Source organism: Perca flavescens, chromosome 14 (assembly GCF_004354835.1).
Source record: "Perca flavescens isolate YP-PL-M2 chromosome 14, PFLA_1.0, whole genome shotgun sequence".
Lineage (NCBI taxonomy): Eukaryota > Metazoa > Chordata > Actinopteri > Perciformes > Percidae > Perca > Perca flavescens.
Window position 1 is genome coordinate 8630177 of NC_041344.1, and position 25931 is coordinate 8656107.

Consider the following 25931-nt stretch of genomic DNA (forward strand, 5'->3'; position numbering starts at 1 on the left):
TTCAGAGCTAGCTCGTAAACCCTCACCAGCGTATCATTCTGCGTGACGAATGCTCTGACTCTAAGATGATAAATTACAAATATACATTGTAAGAGATTTTAACTTCCTTACAATGGATTGCTTGATATTAACTTTGTATCATAAAGTAATACGTTAACACATAAGTACAGTACACAATACAGTAAGATTGACTAGAGAGAAATGAAGAAAAGAAAAATGATCTCTATTTCTGACCACCAAATCCCAATACATCCTTTTCTCTGAAGTACGAGCTGACATCATCTGACAATCAGTCATCTAACTGACTCTTTAGCATCACATTTGAAAAACAACAATAATGATAAATAGTTCAGCATTTCAATACAGTTATCTCACAGTTGGACTGTGGTATTCCCATTGCTACCATAATAAAGCTATACTTTGCACCACATTTACCTTTAGTACTAAAAGCTACACCTTTATTAGAGCTGCTACATAACTTGCTATAATAACATAAATGGTGCCACTTTACTTACTGTGTACATTTAGTACAGTGTATGTGTTACTGGGCTACAGGGTGGCAAAGTCTCAAAGGAACCTGAACCATAAGATCCAGGTTCAAGCTCCTGTTTTGGCCTAGATCTTTTTTTTTGTTTAAGTGTCCCAGTGACCCCACTGTTAATGATGGACAGGGAGAGGGGGCTTTACCTATGATGGTCATTACAGCATTAGATTATGACAAAAAAAAGTGTACATTTCATTATAAGTCATAAACCTTCATCATAAATAACATAATTCATATAATTATGATTTATTAATTAAGACCTTTAAAGGTTAACAGTAAATTGAGCTGAATTTCCTGAATTGCCAACATTGTAAGCATCCAGTAGAAAGTGACCATTGCAGTGCTCTGATGATATATATATATATAAAAATATCAATTAGATAAATATGTTTAATACGGAAGTGCTTAGTATAGAACCTGAAGTTATATGTAGTCTCGCTTTGCCAGGCCCTCCTCCAAAGCGCGCTGAAGGAGGGTCAGGCTACTCTACACAGCATTCGGGGGATGGGAGGAAAACGTGTTCTGGTTTAATGGCATTTCTTTAAACCAATCACAAATCGTCATGGGCGGTGCTAAACTCCACACAGAGCCGCTGCAAAATAGTCCTACTAGAGAAAACTCAGATTGGACTGATAGTCTAGCTAGCTGTCTGGATATACCTTGCAGAGATCTGAGGAGCAGTTAACCATAGTCCTCATAAATCCACCAAATTTAAAATTCCAACACAAAGAAAGCGGAAGGAAACGGAAAAGACATGCATCCGGCGGAATTTCCTGCTGTTTTTTGCTGTACCGGAGCAATCCCGGAAGTGGAACGTCGTGGATATAGACCATGGATGTATTAAGATATAGACTAGGGTAGATGGAACTTAAGGTGGGTTCGGGTTAGTGAACACGCACAACATTTGTTAATATTTTTGCATGACATCACAGAGAAAAGTGGGGTAAGGGGCTGCTGCACAGGGTTTTAATATTTGATATACTATATTATACTGGTATGCCTTATGCAAGGGTCCTTAAAGAATAATCTTCCAAAAATCCCCAAAGCATTAACAATGATTCAGCAGGAAAAGACTAAAAGACGTTTTTGTGGATGGAAAACACACAAATATAAAATAGAAAACAATTGACAGATGTAAAAAATATACAGTATATAATACATAGTAATGGCATATCGATTTACAGATGGCATCACGATTTTGATTACCTTAATTTGCAACCAACTTTAAAGATTAAAAGGTCAAAATGACTACCTTAACCCCCCTTGATAAATTAAATATGAATTCCATCAGGATCCCATGATGAGAAATGAGTGATGGCTAAAACCAAAGGCAGTGGTTTTGGTCTAGACTATGCAATGCTAGTAGCATTAGTAAATCAAGGTTTTGAATGCGTGTCGGTGTTAAACATTCATGTTAAGATGCACTTACGGTTTGGCAGCGAGGCAGTGGACAGGCAGTAATGGAGGTAAGAGTAAACACAGACAGCGGGGAGAGACGAATAAAGACGTTCTCATTAGCGTGCAGTGCAGAGAGAAGAAAGTGAAAATGTAAGAAGTACTAGATACACAGAGGCTACAGTTACTTGTTGCTTGTTTTGATGCATTTAAAAATCGGCTCATGTCATGCCAATGTAAATTAAGTCACTGGCCTGATTTTTTTTAAAGAAAATATGTGGAAAGTATTGTAATTTGAGTGCTTTGTGTTTATACAGTACCAGGGGAATATATAAAAACTAATAACTGAAATAAAAACTGTAACTGTAGCCGGATGAGTACAATACTTTAGCCTAGATAGACCTGGGTATCAGTGACCAAAGGAAGTGTACGTGTTTTCACAACACAGAAACATCACAGCAAGATGTCTACAGAGCTACATGGGGGGGGGAAACAGCTGACCGGATGCTGTGAGACAGAAATGGGAGTAGAAGAGAGAGAGGCTGTTAGTGTTAGCAGACTCATGCAAAGAGTCCAGGCAGCTGATAAGGCTAGGGGAGCGGGGAGGGGGGATTGGACCTGTCCGGTCATCAGACTGGTTGATTCTCTTCAGCCTGTACGAGAGGTCACCTGCAGAATGGAGACAAACAAGAGGGAAAGAGAGGGACGTCTTTTTTTTCGTCAGTTCTATATTTTTTTATATTAATAGATGGCGAAAACGCTCAGAGCATTATGGCTTAACTTTGCAGCTTAAAGCTTTTAAGCCTATTCACGGTCTGGTTCAGTCTCGCGCTGCTCTCGTCAACCCCATTTCCCACTCTGATAAAACCCACTGTATGCTACCCGGCCGACACCAAATGTCGGAGTTAGCAACTAGCTGACAGAAAAGCTGCTAGATGTACAATCTATGAAACTGTTAATGCTGACACATTATCCATATGAATTTAATAAGGTGATCAAATGCCAGGATGCTTTGGAGTGCTTCTACCTTGGCAACAAAATAATCAATAATAAGTACGAGAAACAATAGTCATTGTGCCGATGTGCTCCAAATGCTTCTCCAATGTTCTTTTCCTAAACCCAACCGTTTATTGTTTTCCTAAGCATGTGACGTTGGTCACCGTCATGTTTTTGTCGTTTTTTTGTGTTACTAAAGCCTTTCTCAATGTTCTTTTCCTAAACCCAACCTATTTTTATTTATTTTTTTACAAGCGTGACGTTGTTCTCGCGATAGCACAGCACGTTCTTGCGATAACACGTTCTCGCGATAACACGCAACGTGGCGACACCACGTGGTGTGTATGTTTACATCTGCTGTATACAGCGTAGACATACACATGGATAGCTCAAAATGCGTACAGATAACACACCTTTTGGCTTTAGGAAAGTGGCGTGTATGTTTACTCAAAGTCATGATGCCATGTTGCATCTGCAGACCAGAGTCAGCGAGTCCAGTGAAATACAGGATTATACAGTGTTTGTGTTACCTGGGAGATGTTGACTCCAGTCAGTTTCTCCACAGCCTCAGGGAGGCGGACCATGATGTCCAGCACCTCTCCTGACAGTTTGGCGGCGCCCACCTCCCCGCCTCCACTGGATACCATGGTAACCTTGTTGGCTGCACACAGAGGCCTGCTAATCTCTTCTGCCATCTGGTGGAAGACAGACATTGCCAAATGTTAAAACCTTTATAAATATATATTTAAAACAATATCGTTTCATGATATTTTTCTTGACAATTTCTTCTTCAATTCTAAAATGTGAAATTAAAAAAAGCAGTACTTGAATTTTCTCAAGTTTCTTAAAAGAAAGTTGTCCTGTCATTCCAAAGAAAACAAATTAACATTGATACTTATCTTTTTGTTTTCTGATACAATTTATATCCTCAATATGTTTTTGTTCATGGCTTTGAAAAAGGTGCAGTAAATAGAGCAAATGATGAGCTGTAATTAGGACAGTAAGTGGAACCAAATCAAACAACCCACATACAAATGTTAAAACCTTTACAAATTTAAATATAATTGTATGATATTTTCTCTGACACTTTCTTCTTCAAATTCTAAAATGTGAAATGAATGTTAATGTGAATTTCCCAAGTTTAAAAAAAAAGTTGTGCTGTCACTCCAAAGAAAACAGATGAACAATGATACTTTACTGATACAATTTATATCCTTAATATGTTTTTATTCATGGCTTTGAAAATAAATAGATAAATAGAGCCAATTATTAGCTGTAATTAGGACAGTAAGTAAGGTATAAATGGCTGTTATAGACTGCACACTACAGTATGTTGTCTCTCACCAGAGGTAGTTGCTGCAGCAGCATGTCCACCATGGCTCCGTCCTTGTACTGCTGGAAGGCCTCTGCCTTCTTCGCCATCTGCTCCGCCTCCGCGCGACCCTTGGCCTCCACTGCAAACGCCTCGGCTTCACCTTTCATCTGAAGGAGACAAGAGGACGCCCGGGGTACTTCTCCAGAAAACACTAAGGAGACAGTACTCCCAACTGAGATACTTTGTGACTCATACACACAACAAGAACGTGTGTGGGCATAAGACCAATATTTAAAAAACAATTCTTAACTTGATTTTTCAAGTTAAGAATCTTAAACTTTTTTTTTTTTTAAACAGCTGAGTTTGGAATCAGTTGTGATGGTCTGTGACTCACCCTGATGGACTCGGCTTCGGCCTCCGCCTCCATGATCAACTTAAGACTGGACAGCGAGAGAGAACGAAAAGCGGACTCAGACAGAAAACCACAGATGGTTCAGTGAATGATACATACTACTATATCATGTTCAATACTACAACAGGAGACAGACAGAGTTGAGTCTGAGCTCTATATTCACTTCATCATCAAAAGAAGTACAGTATTATGTTTAAAGGATTTCACACTCTGTCACTATGATACGTTGGGACTGTTTTCTTAAAAAAAGATTTGTCAGTGGCTGTAAAAAGTTGCCTACAGTTCTAAACAGTGTCTTCTTTTAATCATCATTGGAAAAAAACAAGTACATTTACTCTAGTACTGTATTTGAGAACAATTGAGATACTTGCACTTTACATAAGTATTTCCATTTTCTGCTACCATATACTTCTAATCCACTCCATTCAGAGGCAAGTATTGTTTTACTTCACTACATTCATTTGATAACTTTAGTGACTAGTTACTTTCCAGATTCAGATCAATATTCCAAAATATAATCAACAAATAAATGATGATGATGATGATGATGATGATGAGGATGCATTTATTGTAGGTTAAGAAAAGGTAAAGCTCTAGCTGGAATAAAATAAAGTCATTAAAATCAGTACCACCTTAACCAGCTGCATCATTAAAGTGATGTGGAACATTTATACATCAATAATTATATTGCAATAATATACGGTGATATACTGTATATTATTCTGACATGGGCCATTCTGCATCATGAGTACTTTTACATTTGGCAATTTAGATATATTTTGATGCTAAGACTTTTGTACTTTTACTAAAGTAAGATTTTGAATGCAGGACTTTACTGTAACATGGTATTTCTCCACTCTGTTGTTGATACTTTTACTTAAATAAAAGATTACAGTACTTCTTCCACTACTTGTTTTAATTTACCTAACCATACCATGACATACCTTATCTATATGTGTGAATAGGAGCTGTAGAAAGCCTACTTACTTACATAAAAAGGAGGGTAAGCAGTTGACAGATAAAAGCTTGATACAAAATTAAAGTTTCTGCAACAACAGCATATTCAGCATCTTTCCTCGGGGGCCTTAAACCTTGGTACTAAAAACTGAAAGACCACCTGCCTTCTCCCAACACCGCCCAGTTGTTTTTGGAAGCGCAGCGAGCCCTTGCAACTCACCGCTGAGCCTCGGCCAGTTTCTCCAGGCGGTACCTCTCGGCCTCTGCAGGTTTCTTCACCTTGGCCTCCAGCTCCTTCTCCCTGCGGCTGATCTCCTGCTCCTGCAGCATGATTTGCTGCGTCCGCTCCACCACCTGGACCTGCATCTTCTCCTCCTCGATGAGCTGCTTCGTCTTGGCTACCTGGAAGATACAGCACGCGCATATTATACACTCACCTAAAGGAAAAACCTAAAGGAACACCTGTTCAATTTCACGTTAACGAAGTTATCTAATCAACCAATCACATGGCAGCTGCTTCAATGCATTTAGGGGTGTGGTCCAGGTCTAGACAATCTCCTGAACTCCAAACTGAATGTCAGAATGGGAAAGAAAGGTGATCTAAGCAACTTTTAGCGTGGCATGGTAGTTGGTGCCAGACGGGCTGGTGTGAGTATTTCCCAATCTGCTCAGTTACTGGGATTTTCACCCACAACCATTTCTAGGGTTTACAAAGAATGGTCCAAAAAAGGAAAAACATCCAGTATGCTGCAGTCCTGGGGGGCCAAAATATCTTGTTCATGCTAGAGGTCAGATGAGAATGGGCCGACTGATTCCAGCTGATAGAAGATCAACTTTTGATTGAAATAACCTCTCGTTACAACCAAGGTATGCAGCAAAGCATTTGTGAAGCCACAACACGCACAACCTTGAGGTGGATGGGCTACACCAGCAGAAGACCCCACCGGGTACCACTCATCTCCACTAAAAATAGGAAAATGAGGAAAAATGTTGCCTGGTCTGATGAGTCTCGATTTCTGTTGAGACATTCAGATGGTAGAGTCAGAATTTGGCGTAAACAGAATGAGAACATGGATCTGTCATGCCTTGTTACCACTGGGCAGGCTGGTGGTGGTGGTGGTGGGGGTGTAATGGTGTGGAGGATCCCTTTTGCCTTCAGAACTGCCTTAATTCTTTTTGTCATTGATTCAACAAGGTGCTGGAAGCATTCTTTAGAAATATTGGCCCATATTAATAGGATAGGGTCAAACACTGTATTAGTATGGTGTTCCTAATAATCCTTTAGGTGAGTGTATTTTGTCAGTCAATATTATAAAATATTAGCTCCAGGTCAGTAAATGTTTTACTGATTGCAGTCACGCAGTTCTTCTTCACCCGTGTGTACCTGCAGCTGGTAGGCCATCTCTGACTCAGCCTTCTTTGTGTTGACCTCGATGTCGTAGGCAGCCTTCTTCAGCTCATAGTCCCTCTGGGCCTTTGCCATGTCGATCTCATTCTTGTACTGAGCCGAGACTTTCTCCTGCATCGCATGAGCCTCCTGCAGGAACAGGAACAAGAGAAAATGGGAATAAGTCTTGAAAATAGAATAAACAGGATGAAGATACTTAAGATACGAGCAATCATTTATACAAATACCACTGGGGACTGAGCAGAACAAACTATGTGACTGACGTACTCTAAAAACAGACTTCTAAAAACAAGTTGATCGTCAATTCCAATACACCCTGTTGCTGCCCGAAGGTTATGTTGAAATGAGACACCTTCATAGGAATAACAACATGCTGGGGGGAGGGAGACAACGTGATATAGCTCACCCTGATCACAGCATCTCTCTTGTTCTTGGCCTCTCCAATGCGAGCGTCTTTCTGAACCTGGGCAGTTCGAGCCTTTCCCAGTGAATGCAGATAATCCTGAGTACCAGAAAGAGATGTTGAAGTTAGATGTGCATTCTTCCTTCAAAACGGATACAGAAAATTCCTTTTATTTTTGAGCTAACATGATGTAGCTATGGCATCTTTTTCTGCAGTCAACAGAAAAAAAAAAAAAAAAAAACAGAAGTGAGAAACGTGCACCTCGATGGCATGCGTCGTTCTTTTGTGTACAATTTCAATATTATTTTTTTTCTCTTGAATGAGATGGTCATCAATTTGTTAAAAATAATGTAAAGACCCTAGCAAACTCACTAAATACACATCAAATTATAAATGCTAAAGTTTTTTGAAAATGACTAGTCTCGCATTGCCAGACCTTCCTCCACAGCGCTGCGGAGGAGGGTCTGGCTTGTCCACGCAGCATTCCGGGATGGGAGAATAACGTGCTGTGGTTTGTCAAAATCACAATCGTCTTGGGCGGTGCTAAGCGCCGGACGGAGCCACGGTGCCGCTGCAAAATAGCGTCAGGAAGGAACTTGTTTTGGTGGAACGTGTGTACGTTCAAAAGTTGTTTTATTCGTGCGACAGAAAACTCAGATTGGACAGATAGTCTAGCTAGCTGTCTGGATTTACAGAGATCTGAGGAGCAGTTAACCATAGTCTTTATAAATCCACCGGAGATTAAAATTACAACACAAAGAAAGAGGAAGGTAACGGACATCTGGCCGAAAAGAATGGCATCCAGTGGAATTTCCTGCGGCACCGGAGCAATCCCGGAAGTGAAACGTCGTGGATATAGACTAGGACATTAATAATTGAAAAATACTTGTTTGAAGATATGCGGTTACCTGGTCGTCGTGAACATCTTTGAGCGTGTAGCTGACCACGCTGATGCCCATGTTGACCAGGTCAGAGGACGCCACCTTAAAAACCTGCTCCGAGAACTTCTTTCGGTCCTTGTAGATCTCCTGTAAGAGGTATGTGGTATTTACTGTCTCTATAGGTCAAAATAGAATCAAAACAATACAAGTTAGATATGTTTTACTTGCTCAGCCCTGTTATTAGCATCTGTGCATTTACAGTCAGGAAGGCAATGTGACATAAACAAACCTTTAAAGGTACACTGTGTAGGAATTTCTCCCATCTAGCGGTGAAATTGTATTTTGCTTTCAAACAAATAGTGCTCTCTTGCGCCTCGCTTTTTGAAATGCGTGTTGCAACTACGGTAGCCGTTCTGTACCAATTTTCGCATTTTTGACGACGAGGATTCCTTCTCCTGTGGCTCGGCATTAAGTATGATCCTCCATTATGAACTAAAGTGCAGGCTTTCAAATTTGCCGCCTCTCACGATCTCCTTCTCCGTTTCAGCTGGTTTCAGTCACGTGACGCTGGCTCTGAACCAAAACGCGTTGTGGATTAGCTAGACAGGTATGCTAGTGCTTTATGTCCCTCTCAGTGATTATAGTTTTTCAAAATGGCGGAACGACACGGAAGCCCCCTTGGACTTGCCCGTCCGATGTAAATACAGATAAGAAATTCTTCGCTTACGAGGATAAGTCAGATCGTTGGCAGAGGTCATTTTACACCAATGAGGACATATTTACGAATTAAGACATTGATTTTACCTAATAATATACTTAAAACACTACACAGTGTACCTTTAAACATGAACGTTTTCTCTCTTTTTGTCTAAAACTCAGTGAATTAATATTTGTCATGTAAATGTGTCACAAACAAGACAAGGTGACACTATTTCAGGGCAACACAGTTTAATTACCGACTTGAACTTAAAACCCCAGAATTTAAACTTTAGTCATTCCAACGACAAAACAAACAACCACCCCATCCTTACCTCAACAGTCAGGTGGGCGATGATGGCCCGCTGGTGTCCCTCCAGCGTCTCCAAGGCGATTTGAGCAATCTCAGCCTCTGACTTCCCCATGAACATCTGGCAGGCTGCAGCCAGCATCTGTTTGTTCTGACCCTGGATCTTCATCTGTAAGGAACAGCTGCTAGTTTATTATTGTGACAACAGTGACACACTGACAGCATGGCTGGGTTAATTCCCTATGTCCAGTGTTGTAATGTAACAAAGTACAAATACTTTGTTACTGTACTTAAGTAGAATTTTCACGTTTCTGTACTTTACTTTGTTATTTATATTTCTGGAAATGTTTACTTTTACTCCACTACTTTTCCTAAATAAAATGTATACTTTTACTCCTTTTTTTAATTGCCTTTTATAGAAAACGGGAGCGAGAACAACAAATGAGCAGGAAAAAAAAAAGAATATATATGCATACATACATACATACATACATACATACACCGGGTAAACATTGGTCTAACCCGTCTCCATATCTTTCACATATCATCACACCAGTAGCACAAATGATGAGTATTCTACCTATATCAACCTGATTGTAAAAATGTGGGTAGGTCCCGATGAGCTCTTGACTGTTATTCACATACACAAAATAGGGGCAGTCATCCCACTACTGTGGCATAACTCTGATACATTTCCTAAACAAAATGTATACTTATACATTATATATACACTACTACATCTCCCCTAAGCGTCTTCGTTACTCGTTACTTGCAAGAAATGTTTTCGTACATTGGAGTGAAAGATTCTTTCTCACAAAAAAATAAAATTCTGTTTGTTTTTCTCTCTGTTAATGTCAGACTTTGAATTTGATGACTGCCTATGTCCACAATGAAGAGTCCAGCAAAACAGCAGCTGGTTTTGTAAGCAAATTAATACCTGACACTCAAAAAACATAACAATCTTCACATGGTGAGACATCTGTTGTCAAATGTGGCTAAAACTATATTTTAATAGTTTAATTTTGACATTCTACAACAGGCCTGATTGATTCACTTCAGTAAATACATGCATGTAAATGTGAATGGCGGAAATGGCACATTTTTCTATCTATGCCGACTCTGTCTTGTTTGGTAAATGTGACACACTCAGAGATGTGGATTGCATTTTGGGCAACCTGCCTGAGTAGATACAGAAAAGTTGCAGCTACATCTTTATTATTCAGCTTAGCCATGTTCAGTTGTGTCCATTAGCCTAGACCTGTCCTCCTGAGCTAAACCTCCTACTGCTCCCTCTGCAGCAATGCACACTGACCTGAGCTATCCCGGTGACAGAGATGGGCACCCCGTGGCGGGTATAGACTTTATCGCTCTTCACATTCAGAGTCAGAGTGTTCAGAGAGATCCTGGAGGGAGGCAGGGAGAGACATATAAAGGAAAATATGATTACTGATTGATTATCCACTGCTCTAATGGCACACATTTAAGTGTAGTAGTTTCTGCTTTGTACTTATTGAGTAGAAAGTAAAGTATAAAGTACTGAGTGCATGCTTTTACAGGTACAGGATCGAGGCCAGGTACAAGACTCACTAAGTCTGTTGCCATATGATGAAATGAAAAGTAGGAGGAGAGACGTGCAGAAAGCAAACTGCTCCTGTGAGATAGTTGTTGACTAACAGGTAAGCAATGGTTTAAGTGCAGCACAAATGGCATTATTAGACATAATATAGATGTTACTTATCATTTTTATTTAGTGAGGAGGAGGAAGAAGCTGGCCACTGTTTTCAATCTGTGTCCATCAGCCATCCTGGCACTAAAATCGCAAATTTGTTATTAATATTTATAGGATTTATTAGGGTTGGGCAATATATCAATATTATATATATGTATATATATAATGATTATTTAGCAAAAATCTCATTGTGTGCCAATTTTGTGAAAGCAACAATATCGATATTAAGGTATTTGGTCAAACATATCGGGATATTTGATTTTCTCCATACTGCCCAGCTCTAGGATTTATTACCTTTAGTGCAAAGTTACTCTTTCCTTTCCAATTTGTATTTGATTATATAAATTGTATTTAATGTTGCAGCAGTGCTTTTTGCCATCTTATCACGTTTGCCATCTGCTGTACCTCTGGTAATAACATCAGTTAAAAAGCAGCAACGTCAGGATGTAAAGATCTGCAGACATCAGTGGACATTAACATTTGCCAACCTCTGTAACTGCTGGACACACGGGAGGACGAACACTCGGCCTCCGGGTATCATCAGTGGAGGAGAACGACAGAACCCTGGGAGAGATAAGAGACAGAGCAAAGCCTCAAATCCGATTTCAGACTTGACTAAGGTTGTGCGATATGAACAAAACATTGTAACATGGTTAACTAGTTTTTTTCAATTTTTTGTTTTTGTAGCATGATTCACTTTAGAATTAGATATTCAACCAAAAACTGGTTAAGTAGCATTGAGTAATACCTATTTTATAAGCCTTGCTTACAAAAAGGTGACATTTTCAAATAGGTTATCATGTAGATGCTTTTAAATCGTTTGTATATGTTGTCCACTTTGGAATGACAGCATTATAACAGATGGAAATGAATGAAAAACAAGGATGATATTATTGTATTAGTTTTTTTTAAAGTTGAAAAAAAGTTGATGTAGCCAGTAGCCTATAGCCTAGAGGCCATCATTTTACCTGACACCACCATAGCCTCGTTGGGACCACAGGTGTAGAACATGTTTGCAGATCCTCTTTCAGACTAAAAACCAAAGAAAGTAATGGAATAATAATACATAAAAGCAGTCACTATTAACACACCACTAATAAAGGAATTGCATGTAGCCTACTTGTACCACATATATACTTATTTTATTTTATTATGTTATTTTAAATATAACAGGCTTTCAAAAATGATTAACGCTAACAGTGTATGTTATGTTTACTCTATATGACTCCCATGACTAAAGAGGAGGGAGGGTTGTGATGGTAACCAGAGAGCAGACCAGCAGGCATACAATCTAATTATTTACACAAATGTTGCGCAGTTAAATCCGCAAGAAAAGATGTAAGAATAACAGAAAACCCCACACATTAGAGACACTTATTGAGGAAGAATCGCTTTCAAAATATGTATATATATATGTGTGTAACGTTACTCTCATCTATCCATCAGTACCTACATTTTTGTGTTTACAACCGAGAATGGATGTGGATAGTGCATAGAGGTTTAATATAGCCACACACTTACCAGTTAGTAAATAAACGATGTGGTTGAGATGGAGTAGGGTGGAAATGGCTGGATAAATAGCGGTCTGTCTTGGTTAAAAGGGTTCAAATGAATGTATTTTGGCCCAGCGGATGGATATTCCGGTTAGATTCGAGGTGTACGATCAGCTCAGCGGCTTTTATTGAGCATGCCCATCACTCAAACTAGTACCCCTTTCAAACTGTGTGAGTCCGCCATCTAGCGGCGTCGTGGAGAACTGCCATGAATACACCGTCCGATAGTTTACTCGAGTAAAAGTAGGAATACCACAGTGTAGAAATACTCTGTTACAAGTAAAAACCCTGCATTCAAATGTTCCCTGCATTCAAATTCTACTTAATCAATATACAAAAGTATTAGCATCACAATATAATATAATAATATATATATATATATATATATCATTTTTTTATTAAAAGTAAATTGACCTCTAATGCAGAATATCCTATTTCATGAATTGAAAGTAATTTCCCACAGGTCACAGACCATTTATTATAAATGTACTATATTTTCAAATTTAGTTTTACGTTAACACATGACTATCTTGTATCTGATTCTTAAACTCATCCTTTAAACTATGTTGATTGATAAAAGCTGTATTTAGTGTTCCTGTATTATGGCAACACTTCTGTTATTTTCTATTCTGCTACTCTATTCTATTCCTTTAATGTCCCTATTGTTGGCACATATTGAAGAAGTAGTAAGCCTATTATTGTCCGTTAAACAGACATAAGATAAGATAAAACTTAATTTATCCTGAGGGAAATTACAATACAAAATGGGATATATATATATATATATATATATATATATATATATATATATATATATATATATATATAGAGAGAGAGAGAGAGAGAGAGAGAGAGAGAGATATTTCTTCTTAGCGATTTGCATATATGTGTTGTTTATATTGTTGTTGTATATATTGTTTATTTTCATATTAATGTTCAATATGTGTTTGTTTTTGTATGCACCAGCCACCAAGGCAAATTCATTGTAAATACAAACTTGGCAATACACCTGATTTTGATTTAGATGTCATAATCACGTTGACATGTTATTTTTATTGACTCAATATAAAATTGATTAAAATTGAATTCTGCTGTAGCCTATCTATTCTATTGTATTTTTATTCTATTGTATTTTTATTCTATTCTGCATTGTTTCATTCAGGAGCTCCAACGGGGCAGTGATGACAAAACCCGGCACTCCTTCTTCTCTTCCTGTCCTTGCCTTTGAGACAAGGAAACCCCTTTAGACAAAGAAAATCTTCCCTTTTAGCCAATCAGCACCGGGGCTTTAACACCAACAGCCAATCATGAGCGGGAACAGACTTTAGCCCCGCCCGTAGGACTCGGAGCAGTGCAGACTCTCTGCAGCCTGTCTGTCAACTCTGTCTGTCTGTGTCAGTCAGTAGGTCAGCAGCGCCTCTTGATCTCTGCCAACACTTTGTTACTTTCATCACCAACCAACCACCATCCATCATGAGGGAAATCGTGCACATCCAGGCCGGCCAGTGCGGGAACCAGATTGGTGCAAAGGTAAGAAGAAGAAGTGACAACAAATTAACTATTTTTTTGTTGTTGTTGTTAATAAGCAGTTTATTCCAGTTTTTCTTCAAGTTTTTCTTTCCAGTTATGCTAAGCATTTCATTCTCAACTTTTTTTTTTCTAAAGAGGCCTTTCTTTTGTTGTGTGTTTTGACAGTTTAAAAAAAGAATTAAATTCATTTAAAGATAAAAATCAATTGCTTAATTTTTGTAGCTGACAAAACAAAACACCAAAAATATTATTATTTTTCTTTTTCTATAAATAAATACATAACTGGACCAGAAACTATGCAGCCCTATTGTTTGCACTCCATCCTCCTGTTTTTATAGACTCAGTCAACCATTCGATGTGGTCATCTTTCTCTGGTTTACTACTTCTCAAATCTGAATACTTGTTTAAAATGTCTATTATTATTATATATTTTTTGGTCCATGTTGTAGTTCACCACAATTATTGTTGAACAAGAGAACATCATAGCCTCTGTACTCATAAGATACATTACATAAGTTAGTGTCTTCAAGTTGCAAGTTGGTGCTTTTCTTGCCTAACTAGCACCCAATTATTTAGTTTTTTAGTGCGCGCTACCTCTCGTCCAAAGATAAATGTATACATTTTGTACTTTTATGATACATTTTATAAGGCTACTGCACAAATGTATTACCAGGCTACCTTGTCCTATTGTAACAGTGGACGATAAAGGTCTGTAAGTACCAGACAGAAACATTGAATCACTGTTTAAATATATCAGTGATGTGATGGGTGATAAAAGTACAACAAAGTACCGTAAGGTCTTCCAAAATGTGTATCACAACAAGAATATAAGCAGGCTTGTTTGTAAGTCTTACATTATAGTTAGAAATATAATATAATTTGTATTGCTGCTATCTTGGCCAGGGCTCCCTTGAAATGAAGATTTTGTAATCTCAATGACATGGTTAAATAAAGGTTTATAATAATAAACAATGACAAAGGGTTAAGTACAGCTACACCACTTCATAAAACCTCCATAACTAATATGTAAAAACAGCCCATAGAAATATTGAAGTGATGCAGTATTTCTGGGATATGAAGTAGTTGTATCTTGCCTATGAATACAGGAACAATTCCCACATTTAGAAATGTTAACAGAAAAGTGACACAAGTCATTGATTCATGATTAATGAAGCCGGCCAGACTTGAGCAGACGCACAGGGCCAGCTGATGTCTTGGCTGCCTGGTGAGCCGGACTCTTTGTCACTGAGAAAAAAAGCCAGAGGGTGAAAAGAAAGGAGAATTTGCTGAGGCAGAGCGGAGGAACGCAGCAGGAGGGAGGAGGAGGGGGGGAAGATAACAAGTGTCCTAGTGTCTGCTCTGAAAGCACAGATGATGTCATTTAAAGAGCTGCTTTCCCAGTCAGTGCATCACATGCACACCCCAAAAAACACATGGAACTAAATTTATCAGGTGAAAATCTGCAAAATAAGTTCTATTTTATCATAATGTTATATTGCAGATGATAACTAACTTTGCCTTCTAAATGGAGTCCAGATGTGTCGTGTTGCCCATCAGATGTACACATTACATTACATTATATGTCATTTAGCTGACGCTTTTATCCAACTTCCAATTGCTACACATCAGAGGTAGCACGCCTCTGGAGCAACTAGGGGTTAAGTGCCTTGCTCAGGGACAAATTGGTTGATGTATCGCAGTGGGAATTGAATCCAGGTCTCCCACACCAAAGGCATGCGTCATTTACACTGCACCATCACCACCCCAAATCAGAAACAGGACTTTAACATTGAATGATTTGCAACTGAAAAATCAGTCTGGAGGTCTTTATTATTTGAAACCTACATTGTGTAATTTTTTGAGTTGATTCTTAGCAAAAAACCCTTTGTTCTTTCACAAATATGTACTCATACATGTGCAATTACTTCAACCAACTAATCAAAGTATTCTCGTAAGCGTAGGATCTGCCATTCAGAATCATTCAGAATACATACTGACGGCAGCCATGTAGCGCCTCCATCTTTAAAATACATTAGCCAAAGAGGGACATACCTCCGCATTTCGCCCTCTTACACCTATTGGCACCGTGACGAATGCAAGGAGGAGATTACTTGCCAGGGTAGCGAAAAAGAGAATTAAAACGACAACGCGACAGGCAAAGCAACAAGACAAAAGTTAATATTGAAGTGGCTAGAACAGCTGCGTGTAAACGATGGAGAGTTCGGGTTCAGCCACCGTAGGAGGAAGGGCTAGAAAGCAATATTCAGTTGGTTTTCATACAATTTCACCGCTAGATGGAAGAAATTCTTACACAATGTAGCTTTAAGTAATATACATTTATTTGGGCCATTACGCACTCATCCAGCAGACTTTCCCTGTGTGTGTGTGTGTGTGTGTGTGTGTGTGTGTTTTGGGGGGTGGGGGGTTCTTGGCGGGGCAACAAGAGGCGTGGCAACCCCATATGGGGTGACTCAAACTCCACTGCCCAATGGCCCTGATCAGGAAAGACGTGTGTATTTACAGAGGATTTAGTGAGGCTGAGGTCATCGTCATTTCACAATGGATTAACTCTGCTTGAATTCACCCACTTACCCCGATCTTTTTGGATATTAATCGGTGTTCCCTTGTTTCGGTGTCTGATTGTGTCTGCGTTTGTTCCTGGCTCTCCTAGTGTTAAATAAGTTCTTTTTTGGGGGGAGGGTTCAGTCTTATGTTTAGGCTATTAAAGCTCGCTTTTTGTTCTGCCAACCTGTCTGGCTGTTCTCCTGCTTTTGGGTCCTCCTTTTGACCTCTCACACCGTGACACATATAAAGTCTGTGATACAGTGTTTTGTGTGTGCTATTATTTAACCCAGTGTACATCACAATGTATATTTAGCCATATTGTGTAATTGTAAGGGATTAGTCTTCTAAATGATCATTTAAATAAATTCAGAAACAGACAAAGATGGTGAGGGGACAGTAGCAAAGATTACAAAATGAGATTTTCTTGTCCACCAATCTCTCTCTTACACACACACACACACACACACACACACAGAACGTGCCAACCTCCCTCTGCTTATCTCCCCGTTTTCCTTTTAAACACACAATCACACAGATTAGGGTCAGCTGACTGAGCTGGTGTGACAGTCTGCTCGTATCTTAACTGAGTTTGGCGTTGATGTAGAAACGAAACGAGGCCGACTGAATCCTGAATCCTCCTGATAAAGCTCTGCTCTCACTGACCTCTTCCGCCTCTTACTGAAGCTCAACGTGTTCCTTTGCTGTAAGAACCCTCTGGACTTTGCCTCCTGGGTAGATAATATGATAGGTGTGAGCTTAACTGACATGTGTTATGATCAGTTCCTTTTTAGATGTACAGTATGTGTTTTAGGCTACAAAAGGTCAAGCCATTTTTTACGTTCCATAAACACTACATTTCAAGATTTTAGCTTTTTGTACGCTAAAAAACTAGTCAATTAATTGAAAAGCCTTTCAACAGAAAATTGATCAGCAATCAGTTTAGTCCGTTATAAGCAAAAATGCCAAATATTTCCAGCTTCTAAGATGAATAGTTGTTGGTTAACTTAGTCTTCTGTCACACGGTAGACTGAATATGTGCGGGTTTTTTGACCGTTAATTGGACTAGCAAGTAAAGAGACGTTTTCCTTACTTTCTAAAACGTGTATTCTATTAATCTGTTGTTAAGAAATGAATCAATAATGCAAATAATTGTCAGTTGTAGCCCTCTTCTTTGCTTCTCTTGTGACATAATGTCCCTTGTTTTGGTCTCAAACCTCTGAAACTCTCTTTTTCTCCTTTATGATCAGGGCTGTGCCACTGCTGTCATTTAAATACAGATATTTCACATGTTTCTATGGGTAATTTGGAAATCTAGCCGACGATATAAGTACATCAAATGCAGAAAGTTGTTTCTGAGCTGTTTTCGGGTGCCTTGTGATCTGGATCAAAGAACACGGTGTCTTTCAAAAAGCCTTTGGGTCAGAAATAACAAATTATACATGAAACAATAAGGGTGTATCCATGACTTGCAGCTTTTAAGCAGCATGACGATCGGAGAATACTGAGAGCCAGATTGTTGTTCAGAGCAAGGTAACTGCAGACTGCAAATAACCTTTTTTTAACCAGATTAAAAGAAAGAAACAGTGGTTTTACAGAACATGTTGCTGTTTTTAGGGGATCTTGTGACTGCAAAAGGCAATCAGATGACAGTGTGTCCTTGGGAAGCACACAGGACAGAATCCTACAGAGTCCTCTCTTCTTCCCCCTCAGTAAATTGACTTGCACTTATGGCTTTTATCGCTACACAAAGACACCTCTTTCTAACCCATGCTTCCAGAACTGTGATTGAATAACTCCACACAGCATTTTATCATAATTAAAGCTGCAAATGGATGTTTCAGGTTAAAGCCCAGTGACAGGTTGATTGTTTTTAAGTGTCAACCCTTGAAGATGGATTAAATGTATAGGTCACACAAAGTTTGAGTGTTTTTATAAATTAACATTCATCGATCGGCGTGTGAAAACTAAAGGTCACCGTTCCTTTGAAGTTGTAGCTCCGACTCTGTGGAACGCCCTTCCTGTTACCTTACGTTCTGACGTTTTTAGAAAGCAGCTGAAGACGCACTTGTTTCAACTCGCTTTTGTCTCATGTTTGTAATTTTAGGTTTTTAGTCTTTTAATCTTTTAACTTCATTGGTTTTCTATTGTTGCTATATCAAATACATTATTATTATTATTATTATTGTTACAGTACAGTGCATCTTAACTGATGCTGTATTGGCCCGTGTGTTTGTGTGTTTAGTTCTGGGAGGTGATCAGCGATGAGCACGGCATCGACCCGACAGGAACCTACCATGGAGACAGCGACCTGCAGCTGGACAGGATCAGTGTGTACTACAACGAGGCCACTGGTAAGTCCATCCTGGCATACACTGAGGACTGTGTTTGATAAAGTGAGGGGAGACGTCCCCCCTGTGGTGAAACTGGCTCACTGCAGCTGCTACAAATAGCATGCAAATACATTACAACCGCTTTAAAACCAGGATACACATGTTATGCTAATTGAAAGAAAAAGAGTTACATTTACAGACCTGATGTGCACATGTGCTATGTGCTGTTCACATGATGAGATTCATTATGACGGACATACTGCCTCAAAGAGCTACTAACACAGGAAGATTTTCAGACAAAACTACCTTTGTTAAGATATTCTTCTATTACTTTTACTGCGCTGCATAGACTACTATGCTATTAATAATAAAAAAGTTATACATTTTACATGTCCAATGCCCTTAATGTTTGTATATCAACTATGTAACATGACAGTCTGAAGTTTAAGAAGCCTAAATACTACAGGTTTAATCAGCAGCTCAAGAACATAAGAAAAACTGAAGCTGGCACCTGAGAGACTATTGTAAGACAGTATTACTCAAAAAAAGAATTGGATGAGCCTCAATAATAGTTCACAGAAGTAGCTAGTGTAGCCTATTAAAGTGCTCATATTATGATTTTTGGCTTTTTCCCTTTACTTTATTGTGTTATATATCTTTTTTGTGCACGTAATAGGTTTACAAATTGAAAAAGCCCAAAGTCCCCCACAAAGGGACTTACCATGTCCAACAGAAAACCCTGTTCGCAAACTGCTCCAAACAGCTCTGTTGTAGTCCAGCCTTTACTTCCATGACGAACGTGCGCCACTTTGTAACACACGTTATAATACTCGCCTAGCTGCTAGCGTGGCACGCCCTCATACTCTGCTTCTGACTGGCTAGTAGTGCTGACCTAGGCCTGCGCATGTGCGACTCCCAACAAAGATGGAGTAGAAGTGAGACGCCTCACTCTGTAGCTAAAACAGAGAGCTCAACACACAGGGTGGAAAGAGGAGCTGCAACAATGTGCAGTACAACAAAAATATGGTGTATTTTGAAAATGAAACCATGTAAACCTATTCTGCTATAACCTCCAACTACAATTATGAACCTGAAAATGAGCATTATATGAGCACTTTAAATGACCAGAAAATGCCATATGGTTGCTTAATTTGGCTGCGATATAGTTCATTTTACCAACACAAACTGTTAGGAGTGTTTTAATTGGACAGCTGTTTCTTGTGTTTCTCCACTTAGTGGCCACGTTTGATACATCCATACACCAGCTGTTATACTGTGTGAGAACCTGAGCTTTTGACTCTACTAAACTTTTCCATACACTGTCATCATTTTCCAACAGCAACTGAGTGAGACATTCACAGCATTCTTGCCTGTAAATAATTTGATGAAGTGAATCATAATCGCCAGGATCCACTGTCGAATATGGGTTGATGGACGTGATGTGGACAATGCAGCCTACATTGTAGCATCACAGGGTTAGAAACCCGGCTTACAACAGCTCTTATAACACCCTCTTTTAAATTTGTCTGTACATTTCAACTTTTTTCTAGTTTGATTTTGCAGTTTTAATGCCATCTTAAGCACATGACATGTTGTTTGTGTGTGTGTGTGTGTGTGTGTGTGTGTGTGTGTGTGTGTGTGTGTGTGTGTGTGTGTGTGTGTGTGTGTGTGTGTTCAGGTGGGAAGTATGTGCCCCGAGCCATCCTTGTTGACCTGGAACCAGGCACCATGGACTCAGTCCGCTCTGGACCTTTTGGACAAATCTTCAGGCCTGACAACTTTGTTTTTGGTAAGAACACATGCTACTGGAATACATATTTTAATGCGGCCTTCTTTTGCACCGGAGGTCAGAGGTCATGGTGGGGTAAAAAACATCATCATCATTCAGTCATGGAGCATGCCCAAAGACACTTGGAAGCTTGCTGTCACAAGGGTTTGGACTTCATTTGAAGGATAAATGCTTGGTGTCCCTTTTTCTACTTTATATGGCATACGGCGCAAACGAGCCCACTCCTGCCATAAACAGTCCAAAAAACCACATTGGCCTTCAGCTCACTCACTGACTTTGACTTGTTTGTTGGATGCTTCAAAATTATTCATTGTTGACTTTGGTTTATTGTTATTCCACTTCAACATTAATCATCAAAAATGGAGAAAAAATAACGCTGATTAAAGTTTTTCTTGTGAATTTCGTTTGGTTGTTGAGAAAAAAAACTTTTTTAATGCCCCAGGTCAAAGTGGAGCAGGAAACAACTGGGCCAAAGGTCACTACACGGAGGGGGCCGAGCTGGTGGATTCAGTCCTGGATGTGGTGAGAAAAGAGGCTGAAAGCTGTGAGTGTCTGCAGGGTTTCCAGCTCACGCACTCCCTGGGAGGAGGCACCGGCTCCGGCATGGGCACCCTGCTCATCAGCAAGATCAGGGAGGAGTATCCTGACCGCATCATGAACACCTTCAGCGTGGTGCCCTCTCCAAAGGTAACGCATCAAATATTGTACCGTTGTATACAGTAACAATTTTAATTTGTCATCAGAATAAAATATTGATACCGTTATTTATTGCTACTCTGATAGAGACATAATATAAAGTTGAAGTTTTATGTCTCTTTTTTTGTTTTACTATGAATGATTAATTATCCTATGAGTTCTTGCTATCAATTTTGATATTAAAACATCTTGACACTAAGTAATAAGTAGTTTTGTTTACCTTTAATGCTCTTTATTGGTAAGTCCAGCAATAGCTAAGGCCCATCAAAATGTAAAAACGAAGAAGTAAAGCAGTCTAACATCATGCCAGTGCCTTATGAGGTTGCAGCACTGTTCTCCGTCAGTGAGATACGGACAGCCAGAAAACTCTACAAGTAAAACAATGGTTCTCAGTTGCAAAAACAACCCCATGCATCGTATTGTAACCTTGATCTGTGGGGAAAATAAAGTTATCTATTGATTGGTAGAGCTTGATTTATGCTTCAGCGTTAAATCTACGCTGTGGCTACGTACATAGGTACGTGGAGACGCAGACCCTACTCCGTAGCCTGACGTGCACATCTCGAAAAATGTAACTGTGGCGTTTCCCCCTACTCATTTCCTGGTTCTCCTTCTCCATAAACAACATGAAATCAAGGAGAAAATTAACTTTTCCTGCTACAGATTTCCCACCGTGGTCAGAAAGAACCCGGGGAGACACTTTGTTTCTCTCACTATGAGACTCTAGAGTCGATAATCGCTCCGAAGCTAATTGCCATCAATCTCTCACTCGCTCTACCACACACTCCCCACACACACACGCACACATATGCCGGCCCTGCTATTCTCTTAAAGACATCGACGAACACACCAATGCACAAGTATAAACTTCAGGCCACTTACGTAGGCTACGGCGAAAGCTCTGCGTGGAGCCTCCGCAGGACCATAAATCACGCTAAAGTCAATATGTGTAGAATATATGTAATCTATACCTTGATTAGGGTTGGGTATTGTTTGTTTTTTTTTCGATTCCGGTGCTAAATCGATACTTTTAATACGGTACCGGTGCCTAAACGGTGCCTGAACCGGTACTTTTCAATAAAGTTAAAAAAAAAAGAAGAAGAAAAAAAATAAGGGTAGTAAACAACAGTTAGTGACTTGTTTATTGCTATTTACACTGTTTAACGTTAGCTGTCAGCATTTTAACCGTGATTAATCCATCTGCTAGCTAAAGGTAGGCTAACGTTACATGCTGTCAGGTGTAGTGTAAAGTTGAGCACCGAAATGAGGCACCGAAACTTTTGTTCTTATTCGGTCTCGTTACTACCGTTTACGTCGGCACCGGTTCCCTATTGGCACCGAGTTTCGGTACCCAACCCTAACCTTGATGTTCCTCGTCTCTCATCTTCAGGTCTCGGACACAGTGGTTGAGCCGTACAACGCCACGCTGTCCGTCCACCAGCTGGTAGAAAACACAGACGAGACCTACTGCATTGACAACGAAGCCCTTTATGACATCTGTTTCCGCACTCTCAAACTCACCACGCCCACCTACGGCGACCTCAACCACCTGGTCTCGGCCACCATGAGCGGCGTGACCACCTGCCTGCGTTTCCCCGGCCAGCTCAACGCTGACCTGAGGAAACTGGCCGTCAACATGGTGCCCTTCCCCCGTCTCCACTTCTTCATGCCAGGCTTCGCCCCTCTGACCAGCAGGGGGAGCCAGCAGTACCGCGCCCTGACGGTGCCCGAGCTCACCCAGCAGGTGTTCGACGCCAAAAACATGATGGCGGCGTGCGACCCCCGCCACGGACGCTACCTGACGGTGGCCGCCGTGTTCCGCGGCCGCATGTCCATGAAGGAGGTGGACGAGCAGATGCTGAACGTCCAGAACAAGAACAGCAGCTACTTCGTGGAGTGGATCCCCAACAACGTCAAGACGGCCGTCTGCGACATCCCGCCGCGCGGCCTCAAGATGGCCGTCACCTTCATCGGCAACAGCACCGCCATCCAGGAGCTGTTCAAACGCATCTCTGAGCAGTTCACCGCCATGTTTCGCCGCAAGGCCTTCCTCCACTGGTACACCGGCGAGGGCATGGACGAGATGGAGTTCACCGAGGCGGAGAGCAACATGAACGACCTGGTCTCCGAGTACCAGCAGTACCAGGACGCCACGGCCGAGGAGGAGGGAGAGTTTGAGGAAGACGTGGAAGAGGATGCCTAAAAAAGTAAACAAGAAAATGATGTAACATGAGCTGAAGAATAAGGAGAAGATAATAATCAAAAAGAGAAGAAAAAAAAATCCAGAAAAAAGAACCAATATTGTGATATGAAATGAAGGAATTTGGCAGATTGGATAAGTAGGACTGGTTAGAGAAGTATGAGAGTCTGAATTGGTCAATGGAGGATGGAAACTATGTGAAGACAAAATAATAAAAGATGAATGTGGGCAGAGAAGTGAAAGAGTAACAGGATCAAAATGTTAAAGACCAAATTAATGTGCCATGGTTTACGGTTCATTGTGACGCCATGTTGGGCGGTTTCACCAAGACTCACAAAATCTTTTTTTTTTTGAAACTAAGATCTTGTCTTGCAGCAAATGCACAAAACAGAAGCACTTCTTACACTTCCCTTTCATCAAGTAGGCTTATATCTCAAAAACAGAAACTAAAACTTCTACGAGGGACAAAATCAATAAAGTAATCAGGGGGGGGGGCAGCTTTTTATTGTAACATTAATTCCACCTTGAACAAATGTGTTAAATTGTTAAATGACAATATTACACTTACATTCATTCACACTCCATGCAAACAAGCTTGTAATTTTTGCCAAATACAGTACTATTGACATTACATCTTGCATGAGAAACAGTATTTAGCGGTATTTAGCAGACAGAAAATGTAATCAATGTGCTTGTTCACTGATAATAGAGTGAGTGATGTAGTGAGTTAGCAGTTATTCCAGGATTAAAGGTGCACTATGAGTTCCTGCATGGTTTCAGCGCAATTTCATTTTTGTCTCAAATCGTAGGCATCTCTGCTTGATCCGCTAGCTGCCTGCCCCCTGAATACACTGTGAAAAAGCCCAGTCTCGGGAGACAACACGGGTTGTAAACACCAGAGGCACAGGCTGTGCACCAAAATACAACAAACCATGTTCCAGCCAATCACAGACAAGTCAGTTAGTCATGACAGTTACGGAAACATGAGGGGAGGGGCGAGCTTGCTCTGTTTTGTTTGGTATTTACTTGGAACGTCAACAAAAGCGACGTCATGCAGGAACTCATAGTGCACCTTTAAAGCATTTAAGGTGAAGTCAAAGAATGTCAAGTGTTAGAATCCCTATAACTGTGGCTGTAGTCATTTTGAGGAAACCAAGCCTGGAACCTTGAAAGTGGGAATCAGATATTAGAAACCATGCCATTATCAGTGTTTATTGTTGTTTTCAGTGTTCATTGTCCGTATTTATCAGCTTTGAAGATCCTCTCGCAGAGATAAATGCACATTTTTTTTTGGGTAGTTGGTGTTACTGTTTTTCCCTCACTGAGGCCCGTACTCAAAGTAGATTGATCAGAAATACATTCTGACTTTTTAACATCCCTCTGAAGACTGTGGGTAAGATAAGAGAGAACATTTTGGTGCGATTCAGTCTTCTGCTGGCAGAGTCATTTAATTCCAGATGTCAGGGTTTTTACAAGTCAACATCCAAGTAAAAGACCCTCTCTCCATTCCTGTTAGACACACGGAAAGTATAAGATATCATTTTTTTCGTTGCAGAGCCTGCAGCCAATTCAACATATCACGTAACCGTCATTTCAAATTCTGTAAAGTTGTCAGAGGTGTGTTTGATTGAACTCCTGACCAACAAATCAACTTTACTAAGATTCATTTTCACAGTTTTATCGCAGCAGTAGAAGGATTAATCTCAGACGCCAGCCAACGTCATGAGGAGGATCCCACACTGCAAATGTCCTGAGCCCAGATCAGGTCTTGGTCTGTTGTCCATTCCCTGATATCTTTGACTCAAAAAGGCCCGATGAGCTCATCTTAACTAGAAGCATCTTTTCTGTTGTTGCACCTTGTGGTGCCTGGAAGTCATTTTAAACATTTTAATTATTAAGGCTTTTTGAAACACATTCCAAAAATGTTATTCTTTCCAATTTGCAGTTTTAAAAGTGCACAATTTTACAGTCTGATAAATGTTTACACACACTGAGCCACTACAGTATGTATGTATTCAAATCAAACTGAAGTCATTCGTGTTTGGTATGTGATCCTCAACCATGTTGTCATTTTGTGCTTTATTGTATGTTAGTACCTTTTTTAATTCCTGTGCGATCCTTGTGACTATGAAACATTTGCAAGAAATAAAATGGCATTTGTCGAAAAAAAAAAAAGTGTACTGTTGTTATTGATAAACAGCTTTAAGTGTGTTTGTGGGGTG

At 40.0% G+C, this 25931-nt stretch overlaps 2 protein-coding genes across 5 annotated transcripts; one reads left to right on the top strand and one right to left on the bottom strand.

The window, feature by feature from the left end:
• Positions 1 to 2425: 2425 nt before the first annotated feature.
• On the bottom strand, positions 2426 to 12732 carry flot1a (flotillin 1a). Of its 2 annotated transcripts, XM_028597505.1 has the most exons (13): positions 12568 to 12732; positions 12015 to 12078; positions 11535 to 11610; positions 10630 to 10720; positions 9343 to 9486; positions 8339 to 8458; positions 7434 to 7529; positions 7004 to 7156; positions 5840 to 6021; positions 4645 to 4690; positions 4280 to 4417; positions 3466 to 3630; positions 2426 to 2608 (listed from the first exon to the last, which is right to left on the bottom strand). In XM_028597505.1, exons 2-13 carry the CDS (start codon positions 12055 to 12057, stop codon positions 2588 to 2590), a joined length of 1275 nt encoding a protein of 424 aa, XP_028453306.1. In that variant the 5' UTR covers positions 12058 to 12078; positions 12568 to 12732; the 3' UTR covers positions 2426 to 2587. The 2 variants fall into 2 exon arrangements, with proteins under 2 accessions (XP_028453306.1, XP_028453307.1); XM_028597506.1 differs by lacking the exons at positions 12015 to 12078; positions 12568 to 12732 and having other exon boundaries at positions 10630 to 11127; positions 11535 to 11613.
• Positions 12733 to 13947: 1215 nt separating this feature from the next.
• LOC114567718 (tubulin beta chain) lies at positions 13948 to 24524 on the top strand. 3 transcript variants are annotated; one of them, XM_028596826.1, is made up of 5 exons: positions 13948 to 14129; positions 18937 to 19045; positions 20703 to 20813; positions 21256 to 21500; positions 22900 to 24524. In XM_028596826.1, the coding sequence occupies exons 1-5, from the start codon at positions 14073 to 14075 to the stop codon at positions 23710 to 23712; spliced, it is 1335 nt and encodes a 444-aa protein (XP_028452627.1). In that variant the 5' UTR covers positions 13948 to 14072; the 3' UTR covers positions 23713 to 24524. The 3 variants fall into 3 exon arrangements, with proteins under 3 accessions (XP_028452627.1, XP_028452625.1, XP_028452626.1); XM_028596824.1 differs by lacking the exon at positions 13948 to 14129 and adding an exon at positions 20364 to 20499 and having other exon boundaries at positions 18957 to 19045; XM_028596825.1 differs by lacking the exons at positions 13948 to 14129; positions 18937 to 19045 and adding an exon at positions 20091 to 20499.
• Positions 24525 to 25931: the final 1407 nt, after the last annotated feature.